We start from the raw sequence: 24,762 nt of genomic DNA, 5'->3' as shown, positions 1-24,762 counted from the left end.
GCCACAAACCATGAAATAATCAGGCTCCTGTCTTATAGACTCATTAACTTCAACCAACCGAATACAAGCTTTAGTGGTTAGAGCCTGAACACAAGATGATATCTGTAAGCATTTTTTTATACCTTTAATCTTACATATGTGTATTTTCTGCTGTTGGTTCAGTTTGCCATATTTTAAGTTGCATTCACATTTCTGCTCACATATGGCTCCCATATGCATGGTATTGGGTGTCAGTGGATAAACATATTCAACTGAATTATCTTTCGCCTTCTATGACCACAATTATCCATCTACACCCATACTCGAAATCCTGAAGAAAACAACACTGAGATGACAAAAATGTAACAAAACCATCTTAATACCCTGATTTTTGACACATAGTCATCACTAAAGAAAGATGGATGACCTGTTACTGTCAGAAACCATCAAAAAGTGAGAAGGAAACATGTTTACAAAATCCAAAGTTATGACATGACAGCTGAAGAAATCACTTTCCTGCTCAGCTATATGCCACTTCTGTTTGTCCAGTAAGTCTGACACATAAGTAACAAGACTACTACGGACCATATGCCATTCAAATAAATGTAACTGAGTTATCACAGTTTCAAATGCAACACATGTTAAGGTATTTTGGTTATCTTGTTTGCATTGCAAATGTTAATAAGCAGCCAGTTGTTGGACTGGTTTGAGAGAAAACGAAACTCCACCTACCAAAAATTGGGCCAACTTTTCTCAGTGCTTAGATAACCCAAGTGAGCGCACATCTATTTCATTTACCCTGTTTTCTGTGGTGAGTACATTTCATTTGTTTTCTTGATATATGGAACTGCCTCATTATTGAACAGCAGCACAACATAGTGTCTCTGACAGTGACCAGCCTATTATTTTGATTAAAAGATTTCAAGACAATTAGCATATGAGCAAGAGAAAATTCACTTCAAAAGTGAAACAAGTAAGTCTATGGAAATTGAAAATACTACTTCTACTATTACAACTAATACTTATAATAATAATAGAAAAATAAATAATAATAATAATAATAATAATAATAATAATTATTAGTATTATTATTTATTATTATTACAATTAAAAATAAAATTAAGTAAAAAAATCAACTACGTATTTCAAGGATAGAATGAGGAAAATCTACATAAAAGATAATAAAAGATATTTAAAATTGTATTTTTCTTCCAAAACCAGAAAACAGAACTCATAAAAAGGATGTTTGCGCACTCTATGTTCGGTGTTAAGTTTGCACTGTGTATTTGAGACCAGCTTTCGGAGCTAAGCACCAAACCCCATTTGTAAAACTGAAAATTTAGGTTTATTCATCCAATTACTTGAGTTTCAAATCTTTAAAGTACAAATTTTCAGTTCAGTAGGCAATAAAAATAGAAAACAGTAAATTCGGCGTTCATCAAATGTTAATTTAACAGTAGGAACGTTAAATACAAGCTAGAAATTATGGCCGCTAGGACGTAGTATTATATGCGTGCAATAATATCTGAGTAACAAATGTGGCATGCTGTTTTCAGTCGTATGCACAACAACACATTTGTGGATGCTAATATTTTGTCATAATCATCGTTAAATAATGTGGTCACCTTGGCATTACACAAGCTAGTATCAACTGTTAGGTAAGGGGTCTGTTATGTAGCCCGGCTAACAGGCTGAGCCCTCAGTGTGCGTCAAGGGGTGTGTCGGTGCTGCTGTGGATTCGATGGTGTCCACAACCAGGATCCGTCTCATCTGGCGTCATTTCGTCAACAACAGAATGGGAGAGATGGCTTCCAAGGCTCAGATGCCGACCCCGGAGACAGCCCTGCCAGGCCGTCCGGACAGCAGCATGAAAGTCTCTGGTAAGGCTAACTCAGAGCGGCTAGCTCGTTAGCATTAGCATAGCAAAGTGATATAACTTCGTCACACAACAAAGTTACACAGCGGAGGAATGTGATGATATGTTTGATTTTTTGGGGTTCTGATCGACTTTTGTGAACGTTAGCGGCAAAGTCTTGCTAATAAGTGAAGAAAACACTCAGAAATGGAGCCATGAATAAGTTCAAAAGAACGTTTCGTTTAGCCGATAGCACCTGCTCCTTTCACAACGATGGAGCCCTTCTGCGCATGCGCGTGTCTTTACAGCGTTGTCAATAGTTTGACAGAGAGATCCTGATTCTGTCTGAGTTTATTACAAGGTGGGCATGGCACAAAGAAAGACTGGAAAACATACCGTGCACTTTATTTAGAAAATTGAATAAATAAAAACATGTTAGAGAAGAACCCCAATACATAAGATGTACAAAACAATCATGTAGGTAAACAATCATGATAGCATCCGCCTCTCATTCACCTCCTCGAGGGAGCCCAAGGTGCTGTCCAGGACAGAAGTAGCCCTCCTGACCAGGAAATTCAGCCTTTTTCTATCAGTCTCCAAGCGATGGAGACTTTGGCCCTTTTTTTCAAGAGCATCTGTGTCTGTCAAAAGTTGCCTTCCTGAGCTGTTAGTTGAAAATGATCGTCACTACACTTGCTACACTGAGGCAGATTGCTACAATGCTACTTTCTGCCTGTGAACACCATTTTATTTGCTGTATTCTTATAGGGGACATATGCTGATCCCTGATTTAATACTTACATATAATATAATAAATTTGAAAACAAGACCTTACACCCCCTGAATTCTCAAAAAATGAGATATTGTATTTTTTCTGATATCCTAGAACGAGATTTGATGCCTCTGACAATAGGTCATTGCCATTTGGCTTCGAGATTTCAGCCTTCGTGATGACACGAAGATCCTTTCTTTTTATTGGAGTAATCTGATAAAGCAGCTCCTCCTCTGTGATGTCAGTCAGTCACACAACCGCCACCGAGGGATACACCCACCAAGAGCCGAGTATAAACATATGAACTATTCACGTTGCATTACCGGTTTGACTCGCCACACTGAAGCGTCCTGAGATGATCCGTGTCGAGGTGGATTTTCTTCCTCCTGAGCTGCAGAACCGTCAGGGTCTGACTCGGGGTCTAATACAAAAGGACGTATCCTACACTCTGCCATTTTAATACTGCTACCAATGCCTTACGGTGACGTTTTGGCAAACAGCAAACTCGCTCAGTCTGCTCCATTCAATGTGACGATTTTGTAAATACTGCCATGGTGCATAAACCGCCCCCTGGCTCTACCCCCTCCGCCCCTCTGATAGAACTGACCAATCAGAGCACAAATGGCTGTGACGTTGCGAGGTTACTGGAGGTCATTCTTGAAACAGAGCGTTTCAACGAGATCTTCAGAATGGCCTAAAATGAGGATATTGAGAAGTATGAAAAGGAGAAAAAAAGAATGATATGTCCCCTTTTAACTGCTTTCGAATGTTGTTATTTTTTTGCTATTTATGGACTTGTGCAAGTGTGCTTAAATGCAAAAAAAAGTAGAATGGTAGTTTGTGAAGGAAGCTGTAACTGTCTTGATGTTTTTGGTTGATAACTTTTTTGCCAACTTGTCATTCACCAGTAGTCCTTGTTTTTGGTTTCCTGTCATATAAAGATATATTTTGAAAATTAAGAACTAGTTGGTCCAGGTCAACCAGGACTTATGTGTAACCATACCCTAAATTGAGCACAGTGACTACAGATTGTAGAAATAAGTAATAGCATCTTTAATGGTCAATAACTAAAGCTACTCTTGGTGTGTTTAATTGTTCTGAGGAAAAAATGTTCAGTCCTGACTCGTATACAGCTGAAACAGAAGTGTGTGTTTGAGAGATACAGGGTGTTTTCCGTGAGTATAAACAGACCGACAGCAGCACTAAGTTGGCAGTCGGGGCAGTTGGCATCAACCTGCCCCCTCTTCAGTACAAGTGAGGGTGCTGAGTCTTGGCACATGATGAATAGATCTGCCCTGGCACCGAACAAAAGACACAAGACACACACACACACACTCACCCGCCACCCCTTTAACATTAAACAGAGAAACATGACAGAAATAAGCTGTGAGTGTAAAGGTTGTGTATGGATGTTTTGACTTAGTATCTGGGTTTTGTTTCCAGGGGGAGAGAGTTAAACATTTGAGTGATTTTAAACCTGCTCAAAGATTTGAATTGGAACAATTTATCCAAAATGTTTTCCAACAGAGGGTCAGAGAAAAGTGGGGAAGGTATGGGATTGGAGGGGTGAGGAGGGCGTGGGTCCACCGAAAAAGGATGATTGGTAAAGATGGGTTGATGGATGGATGGAGGGGTTCAGACGGCGTGGCAGACATGCTGGAGCATCGCCAAAGCTTCTCGGGAACGCTGCCCACAACCGAGAGAGACGAAGAAAGAGCAAGGGAGCAGAGAGGGAAGGAAAAGCCATGCCTGCAGTGGAGGAGACTTGGCAGGGCTTCCCCTCCTTTGTCTGTCTGGCTCGGGGCTGCAGCGCCAGAGGAAATCAAGAAACGTCCAGGCGTGGTGGTGGTGGTGGAGGTGGTGGTGGTGCATTGGGACGAGCTATGCCTCAGCTCCGAAAACAAGAGAGAAAAAGTTCTCTGAAACGGGCGAAAACTCGGCTTCATTGAGAGCTTTGGAAACGAGAAAACAAAACAAGGGATTTTCTTTCTGTGAGCGATATTCACGTTGGAGACGTTGGACCTGGTCAGGTTTTCGAAGATAAACTCAACCACCGCTATAAGAGGATAAGTCGACCTGCAAAGCAGCACAAATTCAGTTTCTTCAGAGAGCCAAACAACATTTCTGAACTGGACCGAGACGAATGTTTGACTTCTAGGAGGTCAAACAGAGGAAGGCCACCCTGGCACAAAGCGGGAGATTTGGGTATGCATACTTCCACAAATCGTTTCAAAATTCTCAGCGTTTTGTGGAAAGTTTGGTGCAAAATTCTGGTGAAATGAAGGAGAGTTGTCTTTGTTTGTGTAATGAGTTGTTTTGCCTTGAGGATTTGAAGCAGGCCAAGCCGAATCAGACAGCTCCACTCAAGACCAAAGGAACACATTATTGACCCTCTGTCTTCATACTGATGACTGTGTTAGGATTCAATCCAGTGCAGCTTGTATTTGACCCTCAGATATTGTTAAAATGATGGTTGTCCTTTTAGTTGACGTTTGCTTACACTGACAAAGCTAAATGAATTGTAGGCCCTATTTAGGCAAGGATGGCTCCATTAAAAACAGGAAGAACTGACTTTTGTGTTCTTAAAAAAAGAGTTAAAAAGACTAAAAAACTCTGAAGTATGCATGGCAGACGAGTAGTTGGCAGTGATTTTGTTAAGGACACCATTGACAAACCACATAAAGGGGATTCCTAAGTGGAGCAGCGAGGACAAACAAATACAAAAGCATGCTTCAAAACTGATGAGTAAATGTTGAAAAAGTCAGGAGTTTGGTAAACCGCCATTGTTGTTATTGTTGTGCTACTGAGGCTTGTATTTTTGACTGGAGATGTCAGTGGTATGTGCGCAAACGAGGCTTTTTCACCATTTCACAGCTGGTTGGCTCGGTTCACTGTTTTCTGTTTAACTCATTTTCTGCAGAAACAGATTTCTGTTTCGTAACTCCAAACTGAAAAGATTAAATTTTTGCTGCTTTTCTGTTTGGAACAGGTTCTATGTTTCCTGTTAACTCTGTAGCACGACTCACACCTAGCAGTGATGTCATCAGCGCTAACTGTTCTCCTGTCTAGGACTGCAGGTGGGCTAAGTGTGGGGATGGGTACCGAATTAGGTACTTTATAGGTACTAACTAAAGCCACGTTTCCACCAAGGAGACCGGTTCGGTTCGTATCGGTACAGCGCACATTTTGTGGTGTTTCCACTGACTCATCCCAGGACAGATCCCCAAATAACCGAGATGAGCTGTCCCACTTTTTGGGACCCTTTCGTATGGGTGCCAGACAGAACCGATCTGTCTCGGAAGGTGGAGCTACAACACAGCAGACCGTTGATTGGTCAAAAGAATCATCACTTACCGTGTGACGGCGGCTGCATTTCTCCTGGCGACACACAGTCTTCTCTGAAACAAAGCTTGGTTACACTTTGTATCAAAGAGCTACATGCCAATCACAGAGAGGACTCTTTGTTTACTGTGTCCTGTTTTTCTTCCTTGATGGAATTATTAATGGGGTAAACTGTGTCGCGCTGCTACGGTGTCACGCTATTGTTTAACAGCTGCCGCTTTCAGCATCCGGCTTACACGCTGCCTACCATGAGAGGGCACAGTTTTGCTGTGGAAACGCAAACGGGATCAGGCGTAACTGTACAAAACTGTGCCAAACTGTACTGAACCGAACTGGACTGCTTGGTGAAAAGGCGGCTTAAATTCCATCTGTAGTACCGAGTACCGATTCATGTAATATCAAAAGGTACCTGTGTTGTGCTGCTATCGTGTCACGCTGTTGGCTGTGGAAACAAAAACAGTACCAGGCTCAACTGCTTAGCCAACCCGTACCAAACTGTACTGATCCAAACAAACTGCTTGGTGGAAACGGGGCTTTAATGCCACGTGGGGTTGCAAACGGGTGGAAAGTTTCTGGTAAGTTCCTGAAAACTTTCTGGTCTTTCCATGGAACGTTAAGCTTGGAAAAATTGGAAATATTCTTAATTGTTTAATCGAAACTTAACTTGACATGTAGTCCTCAGGTTGTGTCTTTAATGATCTTGTGCTGTGGTCATCATGAACAGTGCATGAAGAGAGTGAGCGTGGTCTCAATAAACAAAACTATGCATATTGTGATTGTCACCAACACTTTGGTCCGACTTTAATGTTATACTCCCTTTCAGCAGACTGTCTGCTACAATTTGGTAATAGCTGCTATTACTGGTTTGTTCGATAATTTGTTTCCTGACAGTGTTGAAAAGTATGATGACCCAGTACATATTTCATATTCCAGATCTTAGTATCCAGAATATTGCCAGGATCTGGATCTTACTTTGATATCTGTCAGAAATTATGGTGACCTTGTCTTGTATTGTTTTGCAAAGCAATCTGACCATTTATGGTGGAGTTTTATACACATATAGTGAAAACAGCCCTATCTCACAATGATAAAGAATCCTTTAAAAAAGTCCTGGATCCAGACGGTGATCCAGATCACCTCCAAAATTTTATCACTACTTCCTTCTCCCATTTTGAACATTTCCTGAAAATTTTACTAAGATCTGTTTGTTACTTTTTGAGTTATGTTGATCACAGACAAACAGACAAACTCTCCCAAAAACATAATCTCCTTGGTTGAGGTAAATCTATGTACCCTAGCTATATTATATAAATTCCATGGATGGTTGGATGGATGGATGGATGGTTGGATAGATGGATGGAGATTTTTCTCAGGCCATCACTCTTGTGAAGAAACAGTAAATTCAGTTACAGAGTCAGTAAACTAAAGACACAAACACAAACCACATTTTTGATTATTATTATCATTTGATTGCATGCTTTCTCCACTCCTCCGCCCTTTCATAGTTAAACTCCTCCATCACAGGTGAGTACAGGTGTGCTCAGGCGTCCACCAGCTGCTCTGTTAACCAGCAGGTGTTGTGCTGCCTGTAAATTATCATTACTGCTGCTTTCTGTGGACAACATCCAGCTTTTCCTGGGACCATTTCCAGAGAATTTTGACAGTTGACGGAGATACAGATATGAGGAGTGATATTATGCTAATGAGATATCAAGTTTGTTTAAAAACATGGAGTTGTGTTTTGGCATCACGGTGTAAAAACTGAAAACAGCAGCTCGGATGAAGCCAGAAAACTCTTTTGGCCCGCTGATACTTTTTCTCTTCTCTCTGAATCTGTTATTCAACACAGATTATTTTCCTTCTGCTGTTTGTTTTTACTTCCAAATAAGGACAGGTTTTGAATGTGTCACGTGACCTCTGGGCTAAGCTGTCATGTTTACATATTTGCATTTTTCAGTCACAGAAATCAGGTGAATTCAGGTGAAGCCTGTCGCGGCTCTCACGCTGCTCGTACCTGTTAAACGCTGATGTTATCAGGGTTCAGGCCGACGCTCCTCCATCCATCCACCTTTTGTCACAGCTGTTACCAGGACAACAGAGGGGACCCCAGTGAATGATTATGTGTTTGTGCGAGATCCCATCAGCAGAGCTCTTTGTTGTTTACACTGTGGCCTGATAACCTTGACGGGCAAAACGGCGGGCGTTTAGGAGGGAGTGTGAGAGACATAACAGATGAGGTTCACCTATTGATCAACAGAGAGGGAAAGAGAGCAGGAACAAAAGAGAGGAAGATGAAAAGATGAGCTGAGGCTGACGGATAAACTGTAACGCCTTGGATATTTAACATCAGAAAATATCAGATTAAGCTGGATGTAAAGGAGATGTTTTAAAGGAATAAACTGTAAACAAATAAATAAAGAGACAGCTTGTACGCACCTGTGACCAAACTCTCCAGACACTTAAATTCACTGATTCACACTTGCTCTTCATCAGACAACAGAAACACTGAGGAGCTCAATCTTTAGTGCACCTGAGCCCAGTCACATGACCAACCTCTGACCAGACACAGAATAAATGTTTTTCTCCAGATAAAAACAACAAAAACATACGTTTTGGTAAAAAAACACATTGTGTTACCACTAAAATTTCATTGGAAAGGTTAAAATACAGTTCATTGAAGTGTCATCCATGATTGTACCAAACCATTACAGACTACTGTTTGCACAGGACAAAGTGCCATACCTGCAACACATTTATATCCACAGCTACATCAGCTAGTAAAGTAAATAAAAACATAAAGTATCGAGATTGTGGATAAACATACTTTCAGGAAGCTTAATGTTTCTATATTTCATACCCTTCTTTCATTGACCCTAAGTCAGGTCAAGACTTAGCGTTAGCTGTGGCCTTTTCCCAAAGCAGAAGCCTAAGCTTGTAGCCCTGCTCAGCATCAACCTGGTTATAAAACTTTGAAGCCAATGCTAGAAACTACAGTTCAGTTATCATTAGACATGCACAGATTGATTGGCTGGCCAATTGATTGGTGCCGATTTCATTAATTTTGTGGGAACGGTGATAGGTGATTGGCCCATCCTTACATATTAAACTGATCTTATGTACCTCCAGGAGGGTCTGACAGCCTGCCCATAGTTGCTTTTTGCTCTGAGACCTAAAACTCAAGACACTTTATTGGTTATTTAAGATAAAACATAAAGATTTTATTGTTTCACAGGTATTTTTCAATTTTTTTTTTTTATGAAATAAGGTTGGAACATTGAAGGTATATGCTGTCAGTCATAAAAAAAATAAAAATAAAAAGTGTTTTGGAAGGTCAGGCTTTTAAAGATCGGTGATACATGATTGCCTAGAAAATTGTGATCAGTGCACCCCTAGTTATCAATTTGTTATTCTATTTTCAAGATATTAAACTTAATAGGTTTCCCGTACAAGGGCATGGGTGTCCACCTGTTTATAAGTCACATGTTGGACAGGGAGTGTTTGTGTGGGACAATGTAGGATGAGGGTGGGACAAGGAATCCATGTCTCACAGTACTGGGACTTTAAGTTGTGACTTTTCGTCTTTTTAAAAAAACAAAACAAAAAAAAAAAACTTTTTTTTTTTTTTCAAATTTAAGTCCTTCAATGTAATCTTTGTTTAGAAGCTGGGTTGAAAAAAAGTTGAGATGTCAGATCCCCTCAATAAATCCTAAATACGGACTCATGGTTTTCAAGAAAGAGAAATAAAAATCACCAAAATCAAAAATATTGAAGAATCGCAATTCAAATCAAATTGTCCCCCCCAAAATCATAAAATCAGGAGAAAAAGAAAATTGCCCGGGCCCTAATGTGGGACATTACCAGAGTGGTGAAACATAAGAAGTCGACTTCTGAAACGATTTCCATTTAACTCTTTAACATAAAATTTTCTATGAAGACCAAGCTTATAACAATGAAAGACAAAAGTTTGATTTAGTTGCACTCAGCAAACACTTTTCTTCTTTTCAATTATTTCTTTGCTCAACTTTTTTCATAAGAGAAATAAAATATCTGTCACAAGAAAATGATGCTTTTGAAACAAACTAACAAAAAAATCTACTTGTAAAAAATCAAAAAAAGTTTAACAAACACTCACTTTGTCACCCTCAACCAGTTTCACCCACCTTCATTTTTTTCAGAAGATTTTTTTTTTTTTGCCATAATCTGTGTTCTAGTGGCTGAGGCCTTTGCCTTTGTCTCTTGTGTTGGCGGGCAGAGGTAAAGCTGCGAGTGACAGGTTGTGGTTAAACTCTTGACCCCACACGTATGTTGATTGATTGATTGATTGGATGAAAGTCATGTTTTGAGGAAGGAGACTACTCTGCACTTTAGAGAGCCAGAGCCAATCAAACTCAGGACATCGTCTCAATTTGCGGGACTTGGGAAAAGTGATTCTGTGCAGTTTCACACAAAGTGGGACACCTGGTCACCTTAGTTGGCACAGGGTAGTGATCTTTGAAGAGTCTAAAGACCTGCCTTCTTGCCTCAAACTTGGACAAAGCGAAGTTCAGCTTACCCACTATAGTTCCCCGCAACGGGAGGTGCCAAAGCTCTGTATCAAAATCAAATGGGTGATGTCATCAGACTGCACCCATTTATTGTGCAGTCCAGGAGCCTGACATGCACGTCTTGATTGGTCAGCTAGGCACCTTGGAAGAATTTATGTATGATCTGAATGATCAGTGGCAAACTTTATCAGCCCCAATTTACCGTAAAGTGCTTGGAATTGCTGCAAAGAAGAAAGAGGTGATCAGAGTAACAACTAAAAAAGTGGAACAGAGAATGTTTGTCAGTGCAGAAGATGTAAACAGATGACGTGCAGTGAATAAAAATGGTGTCTTTAGACTGTAAAGTCCCAAGACAGCAACGTCAAAGAAAAAGGTGTGAGAAAACCTCATGAAAGCGTTTGCTTCCGAGAAATAGACGTGCGTGTGTTAACCAGGGTCATCTTTTATTCAAACTAACTGGGTTTCATGAAAAGAGGCCTCAGTGCTGCAACCTCTGCTTTCAAGTTTTGATAATCAGCTGGATGTTTCCTACATAAAGCCCTGAATTAAGTATTCGTCTGGATTAAATCTCTTGTTTTTTACTTTCCTGCTCCGTCCTCTTTGCTCTGCCGCCGTCACAACCTTCATGAGAACTCAGCCATTGTTAAGCTTATCAAACACTTCAGCTCAGTCCTTCACGCGTTCATTCGGGAGGGGGAGCATCTTCTTAACAACAGCCTTGACTATTGTGTCTTAAGCCCATTGAAGCGCTGTGTTTTTCTAACAAACTCTTAATTTATTCATAGTTTGATAATGTTAACAAGTGCTCGGCTTCCTCGAAATGTCCTGCGTGTTGTGAGGCGAGCGCAGGAGGCTGTCAGCAGCAGAACAATAAGCACAGCGCTGATGGTCGTGATGATGGGCAGTCATAAAAAGCATGATGGCAATCAGAGGAGCTGCTCGAGAGGCTCCGAATGAGGGAGAGAAACAGTGAGGCAAGGGGGAAATAAATGGGAAGGAGCGAGACGGGTGGAGGGGGGATGTAAAAGGAGGATGATAAGGAAAGGGGGGAGATGGAGAAACCAGGCAATCAGAGAAGGAGACGCAAAAGGAGAAGAGGGTGGGGGGAGGTTACTTTGTAGATTTAATTGCAGAGCAGTTGAGGCAATCTTTTCTATGCGTGTGTATGTGTGTGGTGTGTGTGTAGGTGTGTGTGTGTGTGGTGAGACTCTCCAATATCCCCTAGCCAGACATTAGCTGCAGTGTTTCATTCATCACTGTCAGGTCTGAAGCTCCAGGGCAGAGGAGAAAGGGGGGTTTCCTGGTTGTTGAGGCCAGGTTGGAGCATCCTTTCAGGGCCTCAGATTTTGGGGTCCAGATCTGGCTGATCAGGTTTTTAATTTCTAGAATGTAGAGGGGAGAAGATTTGGTGACGGAGGAATGACTTGGCAATAAAACCTAAAATCTGATCAAGATACCACCGTAGATACTCTGTATTTAAAGAGTATTTTGATAAATATTCATTGGGTTGTGTAAAATTTTAAGTCCTCTTATGCACATTATTCACGTTACTATTAATAGAAATCCTAACAAATGTACGTTTTGTTTTCATCAATGAGAAAATGTCATGAAACCGAGATACTTTGCCCCTCTGTGAGTCTAAACTGTCAAAACAGGAGCTCTACAGTCATGTGACAGGATGTGTGAGGTTGGCCACCCATGAGACAGCTTTAAGTCAGGTTAAGGCCTGGTTTGCCTCCCTCTGCGATCAGGGGAGGGTGACATAATTTGAGGTACATTGTAACTGATTATATATATGAAAGTGATATGTTGTTGCTGTCAATGCAACAATTTGACTGCTACCAACCACATTGGAACATCCCTGGTATGGAATTGTTTTTCCCAAACAAGCTTAAATGTCCCATATTCTGCTCCTTTTCTGCACTTTAATCTGGATCATTGATGTCTTCATGAAATGGTAGTGACATGTTTTGGTCCAAGAAGCCAATAAATCAAGCACAGCAGCATTGTTTCAAGGCTCTCATAGCCCCTCTGTTCAGAACGCTCTGATTTAGTGGGCGTGGCCTTCATATGTAAATGAGCCACCGCTGATAACGCCCCGCTCTTCCACGTCACTGAGAGCGGCGCCATGAGCTTCAAGTGAACAAGTTTAGAAAACAGCAAAGCTCGTTTACCGTAACATTACAGGCTAAAACAACAGGCTAACCGCAGCTAAAGTTAGCATCCTGAAGCTAACACAGAGACAGGAGGGACACTGAGGAAAAGCTCTTCCATCTGCTCCACAGCACACAGCATTTAAAATACTCACATTTCCAGGGTCCCAGGTTTGTTGGCGGATGGTTGGTAATGCGCCTGGATTCAGGACCAGTCTATTCTTTAGCCCTCTGTTGTACTGTCCAAAGTTGGAAAAGCAGTTGGCTGTGAAGTGACTAGCACACACATGCACAGTTTTACTGAGTGTAGCTGGAACATTTCCTTGATAAATGAACTCTAGACACTTAGTCTGCCTTCTTCTGAGATGGGAAGCTTGTGCATGGAACTATGTGGCTGTTTACAGCCAAAAACAGAGCAGTGATGGCTCTGAAACTTTGGCATTCTCCTCCCGGGGAGGGGAGTGGGTGGGGAGGGGGTTTGGGTGTATCTGCTCCAGTGGACCAATCAGGTCATACTTGCTCCTGATTGGTCAAAAAAGGGAATCGCTGACGTCGGCAAATCCCCAAAATCCAAACAGCTCGTTTTAGGTAAGGATTTTACATTCACAAGCACTACTAAGTACAGGTTTGGTCATTAAATATCACATTTTGTGGGCTGGGAGGAAAGCCAAAGACCCACAAATTTCACCAAAAGAGTTACTAAAGTGATTTTTGCATAATATGAGACATTTAAAAATCATACTGGCCATGGTTGCCCTTACTTAGCTTATCCTTGCAGGCCATTGATTAGTTTTTGGTGTAATTAATGTGTTGCTTTAACCTAAAGATATCCACCTGGGTGTTATTGTGGTGCTTGGTAAACAAAGAGAGTTTTCTCATCTAAAAAGCTTGAACTCAGGACTTTTGGGGTGCATGTATAATCGGCTCAGGGTGCTGTCAAAACGTTCACGACCCACACTAATCCTTGCGCTCGAATGCTTCATGTGTGGGAACAAAGTGACATGCTGATCATATAATCGTAGGAACCCCTGCTTTTCATCCGACCAATGACCTTTACGACACCCCTCCTCTCCTCTTTCCTCTTTCTTCTTTCCTCTTCACAAAGGTGAAAAGACGGTTACCTTTAAAACACTTTCTGAAATCTCTGCGTGTAAACTTTGTTCCTTCTGCTGCTGTAATGGCTTTCATTGTGCTCCCGCCGAACAATGGGAGAAAGAAAAACAAGTTAAGAAGTAAAAAAAAAGATAAAAACAGACACAAAAAGATGGTGACGCAGGAGCCTGACTCTGCAGTTTGCTTCCAGCTCAGCTCTGTGTGCAGGGTGACGCAAACATTGTTCTCTCCTTTATCTTGGTGAGGCAGAATACAGTGAGACTCTGTCTTTACACGGTTTGAAGGGTGGGATTCAAACACGTGAAATGATACAATAGATTGAATTCACACAAGCAGGGATAAAACAGAAACCTCTTCATATTTCATTCCTGTTTTTTTTTTTCTTTTTGTTTATTCTTTCACTTCAGGAGAATGAAAAGATGGAGGATGTGCTTTAAGGGTAGAAAGAGGGAGTCCTGATTGGATGATTTTGGAGCAACTCTTCATGCCTCACTCACTCACACACACACACACACACACACACACACACACACACACTCATGAAGGCCTGAGCTGAAATAGAGCAGCACTAATGTAGTGCGTGTGTGTGCTGCAGATGTCACCATGGATAGAGCCCTGCTCTGTGATCAGGCTTATTATTGTGACAGGATTTAGGGGGCTGCAGAAGAGACTGGGAGGCAGCCTGGTTACTCACACACACACACACACGCACACACACACATGCACACACACTTGTACCAAAAATGAAGTGGCTCGCTGTTTTGATGTGAAGTGTCCTGAAGTGCTTTCTAACCTCTTTCGCTGCTCTTTACGGCCAAAATAAAAGCAAATTAGTCGCCGGCACAAACAGGCAGTGAGTAGCTTCTGTAGTTACAGTAAAAAGCATAAATTTCCTCATGGAAACCGCACAAAACAAGGCTTTTAGAGTCATTTCTGCACCATTGTTTGCATTTCTCTCCAACGTTTTTGTTGCTTTTTACTCCACTGCAAGGTTAAGCAATGCAGTGAAGATACAACAAACCTATGAGTCACACACACACACACACACACTGTTGCATCCGACCTCACAGGAGAATATGAATTCAATTAATCAACAAGAAGCGTTGTTATCATTCCCAGTGAGATAAAGGAGACCACGAGAACAGGCATTTCAAAGGAGTGCAGCGCAGCATAATTACTCTACAGAAAAATACCTCTGCATATACACACTGTGAGAGTGTGTGTGTGTGTGTGTGAGTGTGTGTGTAGGAAGAGATAACTGTAGAATATTAATGAATGTTTTTGTGAAGGTATTCATTTTCATCTCTTTCTTCCTGCTGTTTGGAAATTATTTATCCCTCGCCTGAGCCCGCGCTGAGGTTATGAGGCTGTTTTTGTTTGTATTTTAATATTTTTTACTTTATTCATGAAGCCGACATCAGACAAAAGTGTTTCACATCGAGCTTAAAAGCAGAAGCAGAAAAATTCAAAGGGTGAACAACACGACTGAGCTTTAATATTTAAATTAGTTTCAGCGGCTGCCGTTGTTTGGGAAGTTGGTCTCACTGGTGGAAGGAGCCAAACTAGTTGACTCTGACTGGTTTTTCAAAGTGGCACAGGTGCCTCCACACACTTCCTCAGCTGGTCCCCAGCTTTCATCTTACAATGTGTTAATCATGGCACTGAAGTGTATCAACTTCTCAATGATGTGAGCATAGGCTACTTGTACGTTGCTAAAGCTAAAGCTCTGTACATTCTGCAGAAACTCAACAACTCTTACAGCTGACGTCTTTAAGTGAATGGATTTATCAAGATGTAAGACTTCTAAAAAACACATTAGAAGACACAAGACTGGATTAAATCATAGAGTGTATAAAACATGGATGTGGTGTCTGCGACGTCACCAGTCTGTTCTTGAAACTGTGAAATGAAGACAACCCGTGGACAATCAACAACCCCAAGAACTTCTGAACCACTGAGTTAGAAAAAATCATCCACAGCACAGTGTGTAAAGATGTTTTTTAATGCCATAAAATTCTTTATTTTTGGCTGGGTCTGTACTTGACTCCTACTCTTTCTGTAGCCAGTAGGGATGGGTACCAAATTAGATACTTTTATAGGCACCAACTCAATTCTGTCAAAAGTACCAGGTATTGATTCTCGTAAAATCAAAAGGTACCATGTTTAGCTAACTAAACACATCCCTGTGACTGTGAGGGAGTGGAAGAGTAGGTGATTTTACATGCTGGACATAAACACAGCATTACAAGGTTATATAGTAAAGAATAAATATGTTGAATTGAAAAAAAAACATTTTATTTTTAAACAAATTGATATTTTTTGCCACATAAACACAAAAAAGTACAGAAAATTGGAACTGTTGAGTACAAGTACCGATTGCCAGGTACCGGGCATCAGTATCATCTCACATGTGAAACTACCCATCCCTAGTAGCCAGCCTCAAGCAGATTTTAGCACTTCTGCATAGGCTTTGTTTTTCTAACCCGGATGTTGTCCCTTGAATTTAAGTCTCGTTTCCACCAAGCGGTTCAGTTCAGTTTGTCTTGGCACGGCACACATTTTACAGCGTTTCCACTGACTAATTCCAGGACAGATCCCCAAATAACCGAGAAGAACTATGTAGGGTGCCAGACTAAACTGATTTGATCCCTGAAGGTGGAGCTACAACACTGCAGACCGTTGATTGGTCTAAAGAATCGTCACTTCCTGTGTGACAGTGGCTGTACTTCTTCTCCTGGCGGCACACAGACTTTTCTGAAACAAAACTTGATTGTGTTTTGTAACAAAGAGCTACATCCCAATCGCAAAGTAGACCAATTGCAGGATGTCCTCTGTATTCGCTCTTTGTTTACTGTGTTGCTTTTCCTTCTTCATTGGGTTTATTAACGGTAGAGTTGGGTACCAAAACAGGTACCTTTATAGGCACCGACTGAATTCTGTCTGTAGTACCAAGTACCAAGTCACGTAAAATCAAAAGGTAGCATGTTTAGGTATGTAAACCCATCCTTGTGACTGTAACAGAGTAGAAGAGTAGGCGATTTTCCATGCTGGACATGAATGCACCATTGCAAGTCTATATATTGGTGAATAAATACGTTAAATTGAAAAACTTCAAGATTTTGTGATTGAACAAATTCATATTTATTACCTCATAAACACACTCAAAAGTACCGAAAATTGATACTTTTGAGTACAGATACTGATATCCAGGTACCAGGTGTCGGTATCATATCGTTTCAAATGTGAAAGGTACCCATCCCCAATAAGGGGGGTACACTGTGTCACGCCGCTATGGGGTCACGCTATTATTTAACTGATGCGGCTATCAGCGTCCAGCTTACACGCCGCCAACCACGAGGGGGCACAGTTGGCTGTAGAAATCCAAACAGGACCAGGCTTAACCAAGCCAACCTGTACCAAACCAAACCGTACTGAACTAAAACAGACTGCTTGGTAGAAACGGGGCTTAAATCCATGAAATGGTGCAGAAAAAAAAGCTTGAAATTTTGGCTAAACATGTTGTTTGCAGGTTAGATCTCAGAGCAAACAGCAAAAAAAGGCTGGCTGTCAGACCTTCCCGGACATATATAAGATCAGTTTCATATGTAATGATGGGCCGATCACCGATCACCCAAAAGTAAGGAAATTGGCACCAATTGTTAAGTGCATGTCTAGTCAGCAGGTCAGAAAAGTCTGTGACACATTTTCCCCATATCGCCCTCTAATGGAGAACAGAGTTTGCTGATGCTTACGCAGCAACTAACACAGAACAAAATGACCACCAATCATCAGGTATCAAGAGTCAACTGAGGGACAGGTTTTATCAGTCTGATGATGGAACAAGGATGTTTGACTTATTGACTGATTTTTCCAGAAATCATCATTAGGAAAGTGAACAAACAGAGCATTCATATCTTACTGTCTTAAACTCTGTATTATACACTGAATTTAGTCTAAAATACCAGCCTCTGCATGTTTATAGACAGGGTTTACAATAACACTGGAAAAATGTCAAACAAAACAGCCAAAGTGATTTGTCAGGACACTTTTGTACTCTAAATTCATTGTTCTGAAAAACTACAAACAAGAGCTGTTTTTGTGCAAAATTTGCAACATAACCTCGAAATATTAAAGAGCCTTTAATTACTCCTCTCAGCGGTCTGTGATTAAATGCTTTTTCATATCAAATTTACTTGAAAACTTCAATCTATCGTGAATTCAGCAGCTTTTATTCTGATCTTTCCAGGAACTACCGTGCAGATGCGTGTTAACAGAAACAGCAGAGTGTATGTGCTTGATCTGCATCTTCCAGCTTTTGTCTTATTCTTAATCACACACACACACACACACACACACACACACACACACACACACACACACATAGAGCTGTTAGGCTCATTAGTATTCTGTCGGTATGTATTGTCTACCCCACTGACATTTACATTTAAATTGTTTATCCTACGTTTTATGTGTGTGCGTCTACGTCTGTGTGTGAGAGAGTGTGTGTGCAGCCCGTAACGAACATGCCTCCACTGGTCCCTGAAGGCAGCCATTACCAACACACACAGACGATAATGTGGGAGGAGGAGGAGGAGGAGGAGGAGGAGGAGGAAGAAAAGTATTTGTAGCAGCTTTAAGATGCAGGATCTTAAATGTTGAGGAGTGGTTTGTGCAGAATTTTACATGAAGCGAGAAAAAAACCACGTGGAGGCGTCGATCGTCGGATGATGAAAGACAAAAACTGAGAGGACAGTCTGAGTGTGTGTGTGTGTCTCTGTGTGTGTGTGTGTGTGTGAAGGATTAAATAATGTGACTGTGTTTGTTATTATAAAGAATCTATAATAAGTGTGAAGATGAAATGAGTCTCATGGAATCAGGCTTTAATAATCTGTGTGTGTGTGTGTGTGTCTATATGTGTGTGTGTGTGTGTGTGTGTGTGTGAGGGCTGCTGATTGGTTGGCAACATCCATCTGGCTGCTTTTGTATAGGCATGCTGCCCTGCACAACAATTATGCATCCATGCATGAAGTGTGTGTGCGCGCTCATGTGCATGTGTGTGTGTGTGTGTGTGTGTGTGTGTGTGTGTGTGTGTGTGTGTGTGTGTGTGTGTGTGTGTGTGTGTGTGTGTAAGAGAGGGAAAAGGGGGAGGGTGTAAGGAGCGGGGGGAATCCAGATGTTGAGTTCATTCTCATTGTACCCCATCCCATTTATTTTAATCCACGTCCCTCCCCCACAGCATTGTGCAGCAAGCCATCTGCATACACACACACACACACACACACACACACACACACACTAAACATGCACTGACACACACACACACACTCACAGCTTCATCCAGGTGGCTGTGTGGCCTCCAATGTGTCCTGGTGCACCTCTGGCTCTGTGTTGATTGGAGTGAAAGCAGCTCGTATGAAATTAAGCAGAGCTGCTGTTAAAGTGGGTCAGTGTGTGTGTGTGTGTGTGTGTGTGTGTGTGTGTGTGTGTGAGAGAGAGAGATTTTCAGCCCTTTTTTGGTTTTCTGCTGGGGAGCTTTATGAAAATTTGATGTGAAAACTCTTAAACATGTTAGCGAGTAGAAAGAGGTTTGAAGACTTGTTTGAACGGAGAATAGAGAGTCCTCGTCGCTGTTTGAGAGAATTTTCAACAAAACCAACGTTTTGTGGCAAAATATCTGATATTTTTAGTTTCTTCCATTTCATACAGATCTGGTTAAAAAAAGATGTGCCTAAATAACGAGCATTGTTGTAAAACCTGAAGTCTGCGGATGTGTTTTCTTCTCTCATTTTCTCTTCTCTGTATCGTCCTGCAGCGCCTTGATGAAAGATGAAAGATGAAGGAGAAATGCAGTATAATAATTAAAAAAGAAAAAAAAGGGAGAAAACAGTTCACAGAAAACAGAAAGTATTTGTGAAGTCTGTCTTCTCTAATGTTGTCTGTTGTCTGTCTTTTTATTCTCTTGCAGCCAAACATGACGTGAATGGAAACCGCACAGTTCCACCTTTTCCAGAAGGGACAGAGATGGCCATGTTTGGTAAGTGTTTGTTGTTAAAATAGAAAGACTCTTTAAAACAGTTTGACTCATCCTCACTGCTTTGGATGCTGGTTTGATTCCCGGACTCTCCATGTACACATTATCCTCTCATATAAGGATGATAAATGAAGATTTTGATTGATTATAATGGGAACTGGGCTGCACGGTTGTGCAGAGGTTAGCGCTGCTCTACGTCCACTTTCTGCTGCTTATCCTGTTCAGGGTTGCAGGTTGCTGGAGCCTATCCCAGCTGTCTTTAAGTGAGAAGCGGGGTACACCCTGGTCTGGTCACCAGTCAGTCACAGGACTGATACACAGACAGACAACCTTTCACATGAATGGGAGTAGATGGATCAGCTGCGGCATTTGAGCATCCACACAAAATATTAAAAGTCCTACAGCTTTGAAAATGACATGGATAGATTCCTGACAAAATTTCCTACGAATAAACTTTTTTTTTTTTATGGTCATTTGGTCTAAAATGTGCCCCCTATGAGGAGTTCCTTAAACTTTGGTCTATTTCACTCCTCACAGTGCAGCAGTTGGTGATGATGTCACACACTCATTAGGAGCCCAGTGTAGCTGGTCATGTGACTCACTGAAGGCGGGAAAATGCTTTGTTTTTCACACATACACATATGATGGACTGGCCACACAGCACGAGGACCTGCTTAACGCTGATATCAGGTAGACCTAGCTAGTACCGGGTTGGACCCCCTTTGTGGCATAGATTCAACAAGGTCCTGGAAACGTTCCTCAGAGAGTTTGATCCATATTGACATGATAGCATCACACAGTTGCTGCAGATTTGTCGGCTGAACATCCATGATGAGAATCTCCCGTTCCACCACATCCCAAAGGTGCTCTATTGGATTGAGATCTGGGGACTGTGGAGGACATTTGAGTACAGGGAACTCATTGTCATGTTGAAGAAAGCAGTCTGAGATGATTCCAGCTTTATGACATGGAGCGTTATCCTGCTGGAAGTAGCCATCAGAAGATGGGTACACTGTGCTCATAAAGAGATGGACATGGTCAGCAACAATACTCAGGTAGGCTGTGGACTTTAAACCATGCTCAGTTGGTACTAAGGGGCCCAAAGTGAGCCAAGAAAATATCCCCCACACCATTACACCAGCAGCAGCAGCCTGAACCGTTGATACAAGGCAGGATGGATCCATGCTTTCATGTTGTTGAGGCCAAATTCTGACCCTACCATCTGAATGTGGAGCAGAAATCCAGACTCATCAGACCAGGCAACGTTTTTCCAATCTTCTATTGTCCAGTTTTGGTGTTGCTGTGTGAATTGTAGCCTCAGTTTCCTGTTCTTAGCTGACAGGAGGGTCACCCGGTGTGGTCTTCTGCTGCTGTAGCCCATCTGCCTCAAGGTTGGACGTGTTGTGTGTTCAGAGATGCTCTTCTGCAGACCTCGGTTGTAACCAGTGGTTATTTGAGTTACTGTTGTCTTTCTATCAGCTCCAACCAGTCTGTCCATTCTCCTCTGACCTCTGGCATCAACAAGGCATTTTGTCCCACAGAACTGCTGCTCACTGGATATTTTCTCTTTTTGGGACCATTCTCTGTAAACCCTAGAGATGGTTGTGGGTTAAAATCCCAGTAGATCAGCAGTTTCTGAAATACTCAGACCAACAACCATGCCACGTTCAAATTAGAAATTTGCAGTAACGAGCAGTTGGACAGGTGTGTATGCATTCATTTTCATCGTCTTCGTCTCTTGCAGGTTTGGGCTGCTTCTGGGGAGCAGAGAGAAAGTTCTGGAGACAAAAAGGTGTTTATTCCACTCAAGTGGGCTACGCAGGTGGATACACAGTTAACCCCACCTACAGGGAGGTCTGCTCAGGTACCTTCTGCATTCCCACACACACACACTCTTTCACACACACACAGTATTCTGGGCAGTGTGTTGTCTTCGGAGAGTTAATAAATTGTGGAAACCAGGCCTCACATAAACAGGAGAGTGAATAATTTCCCTCAGGTCCCATTATACTGGGCCATGGATAAGGGTGCTATTGATGCCTGACCACTGTGAGCAGACTGTGTGTGTGTTTGTTTGTGTATTTCTTTGTGATGTGAGTCCAGACCTCCCGTTGATTCCCTTATTCAGCCAGGACAGACTGGATCCATCTTTAGACCTGCACCACCACCACCTGTCTCTCTTACACTCAGTTTCGATTTCGTATCAACACAAATAAGTCAAAGTGTCTTAAGATATGAGCAAAGTAATTGATCTTTTACAGCTCTGTATGTATGAAAAGCCATTTAACAAACCAAAAACAAGATATGATGGTAGGAAGAAATCAAGACCCAGCTTAATACCGCAAACTTTAAAGAAGACCCTGGTTTAAACTGTCAAACGTGTTTTTAAATGAATGTTTTATCTTGGCAGAGCGCTGAAAAAGCCAACCTCACACCTTCCCATCCTTAAAAGAGAAAACAAACATTCATCTGCATATTCATTGTTGGTTAAATATTTACTCTCAGATCAGTGTGGGTTTGAAATGTGCTGATTAAATTTGCATGTTTTGATTTCTGTTTAAAATGAAGGAAAAAATCTTTTTCTCGATGACTGGATTGAAAAACTCTCCCACTCTCTCATTATTTCTCCTCATCTGCAGTTCTCCTGTGTTCGTTGTTTGTTTGCAGTGACATCTTCTTCCACAATGAATGTTTTATTTTTGTGCTTTTATATTAGTCTGAAAACTACAAAACAGAGCTTGTGGTGTAGTTTCGCAGAACATCTGGTGTGTGACTCAGTTCAGCACAGCAGTTTAAACAAGAAAAGGGAACAAATAACGCAATATTTTATTAAAGGATTGGAAAAGGAACATCAATTTAACTGTTTTCTTGTACAAAATGAACAGAATAACAAGAAATAATGCCATAAATGCTCCATTAGAAACAACAACAGAGAAATGTTTTATTTTAGGATTTGCTAAAGACTTTCACGTCATTAAAGGATAAGATATAGTGATTTTACAGCTTTTTAGCCAGAATCTATGGTGGCCTGTAGGTGTCAGCTTGGGTTAGGTAAATATATTGATTAACTGATGCATAGCAATATTTTCTACACCAATTCAACATCAATTCAGCAAATCCCCTGAATCAATTCACCTCCTGGCCAGTGGGGGGCACTGTGCCTGTTATTCAGGTTGTATCAACCAAAGTTAAAATAGTTTTGGATTTGTCATTACAGTTTAGTTTTCATTAGTTTTGGAGTGGGCATTCTAGTTTTTATTTAGTTTTAATTTTTGCAACAAGGCTTAGTTTTAGTTTAGTTTTAGTTTTTTCATACCTTATTAACCAGGTGCAGGATTCAAAAAGGTCAGAGTAAATATTTTCTAATACTGTTTATTTTCAAGTCCAACATAGTGCTCACTGCTCAGTCAATGCTGATACTGAACTGTTGGCTGCTGCCTTAAACACAAGAAAATAATATAAACTTTATATAAAAATATAAACATAAATTATATAAAATAATGTTAACATGAATTAAATAAAAATAATAAAAACATAAATTATATAAAACAATATAATATGAGCTTTAATAATTAGAAACTTGGACTCTGTAACAATAAAGTCAGACTCACATGAAATTAAACTATTACAGATGCTCTGATTCATTACTCCACTGCGTTTTGTCGCAGCACAGCGCACAGCCAGTCAGTGCAGTAAACAAGCACGTCCCAGTACATCGCTGTGATGGTGCTGTGCGCTGACAACTGCCGAAAACTGTCGTAAAATTGGTTGGGAAAATGTGTCGGATTAATTTAAATCCTGAAGGCTATTAATATTGTCAAAAACTATAACTAAGGACATTTTGTCTTTAATTTTGGTTAGTTTCAGTTAGTTTTGTGAACACGAGATACAGTTTTAGTTTACTTATCGTTTTTGTTTTCTTTTCTAGTTTTTATTAGTTTGAGTTAACTGCAATGTATTTTAAATTTTAGTTTTCATTTTTAGTTTCGTTTTAGTTAACTGTTATAACCTTGGTATCGACAAGGGCTGCACGCGACCAACAACACAATGGCAGCAGCAGCAGCTTTAAAGTTCGACGTTTGGATCCTTTTATTTCTCCAAAACATTAAGTGATACACCACATATGTTCACATGGGCATAAAAACGAAAATCAAAGCTGCCGCCATTTTCAGAGCATGTTGAATGATCTTTCAAGACCCAAATAATATTGTTTCTCTGACTATGACCTATGACTAAAAACCAAAACTACCTAAAAAGAGTGGACTCTTTTCTTTTATGTCTCGCTTCCTGTTTTGGATCCAAAAAACAGACAAAACGTCCTTTTTTGATCCTGTTTATCTCAGGCGCTCCATCCTTTGATCCTCTCCATGATCTTCGTTGTCTTTTCTTACGATGGCGCCGCTCTTTCTCTCTGAACTACTGCGACACATCCTCAGTTGGAGCGTGAGCTGCCTGAACTTTTCTTACTTGTAGCGTCTCGCTATGTCTCTGTCATCTCACATCTTCTCCTCATATCCATGCTGAGCTCTCATCCAAAGAGCGCACCGCTCTCACCCACAGTAGTTCAGTCAGGACCACTTGTCAAAATTATGTACTTGCACAATTTTATTTGGCGGTATGGTTTTGTTCTGGGACCCCCTGCTCTTCCACGCACATGCGTGGAAAGCCTGAGGCAGGAAGAGCACACCTTCCTGCCCATCACAAGCCATCATGAACAGCATAAGCAGGGAGCGCAGCAGAAAAAAGAAAAACCCAGACAGAGCAGAACAATCGACATGAACACATTGACAGGAGGAGCTGGGGTGGAGGTGGGTTGCAAAACGCCAGCAGAGGATGTAGGAGGCTGGGCTGGAGCTGTTTAAATAGTCCATTGAAAAAAAAAATCTTAACATGCACACATTAACTTAGACATTTCTATGTAGCTTTAGGGTTCCTCATCAAACTCAGAAACTCTGATTTCAATAATATTTTTT

General features: G+C 41.1%; 1 protein-coding gene across 1 annotated transcript in view; it reads left to right on the top strand.

The window, feature by feature from the left end:
- The first annotated feature begins 1,634 nt into the window (after positions 1-1,634).
- Positions 1,635-24,762, top strand: part of msraa (methionine sulfoxide reductase Aa) — a 44,161-nt gene continuing 21,033 nt past the window's right edge. The window contains exons 1-3 of the mRNA XM_074685124.1: positions 1,635-1,859; positions 19,724-19,792; positions 21,534-21,653. Of these exons, the coding sequence (XP_074541225.1) occupies positions 1,721-1,859; positions 19,724-19,792; positions 21,534-21,653 (328 nt within the window). The 5' untranslated portion in view covers positions 1,635-1,720. The remainder of the gene's footprint in view (positions 1,860-19,723; positions 19,793-21,533; positions 21,654-24,762) is intronic.

The sequence above is a fragment of the Halichoeres trimaculatus genome, unplaced genomic scaffold, assembly GCF_033239565.1.
Source record: "Halichoeres trimaculatus isolate MK-OKI-2021-1 unplaced genomic scaffold, fHalTri1.1 fHalTri1_scaffold_13, whole genome shotgun sequence".
In the NCBI taxonomy this organism is placed as follows: Eukaryota; Metazoa; Chordata; class Actinopteri; order Labriformes; family Labridae; genus Halichoeres; species Halichoeres trimaculatus.
Note: the sequence above shows the minus strand (reverse complement) of the source record. Positions and strands in the feature narration are given on the sequence as shown.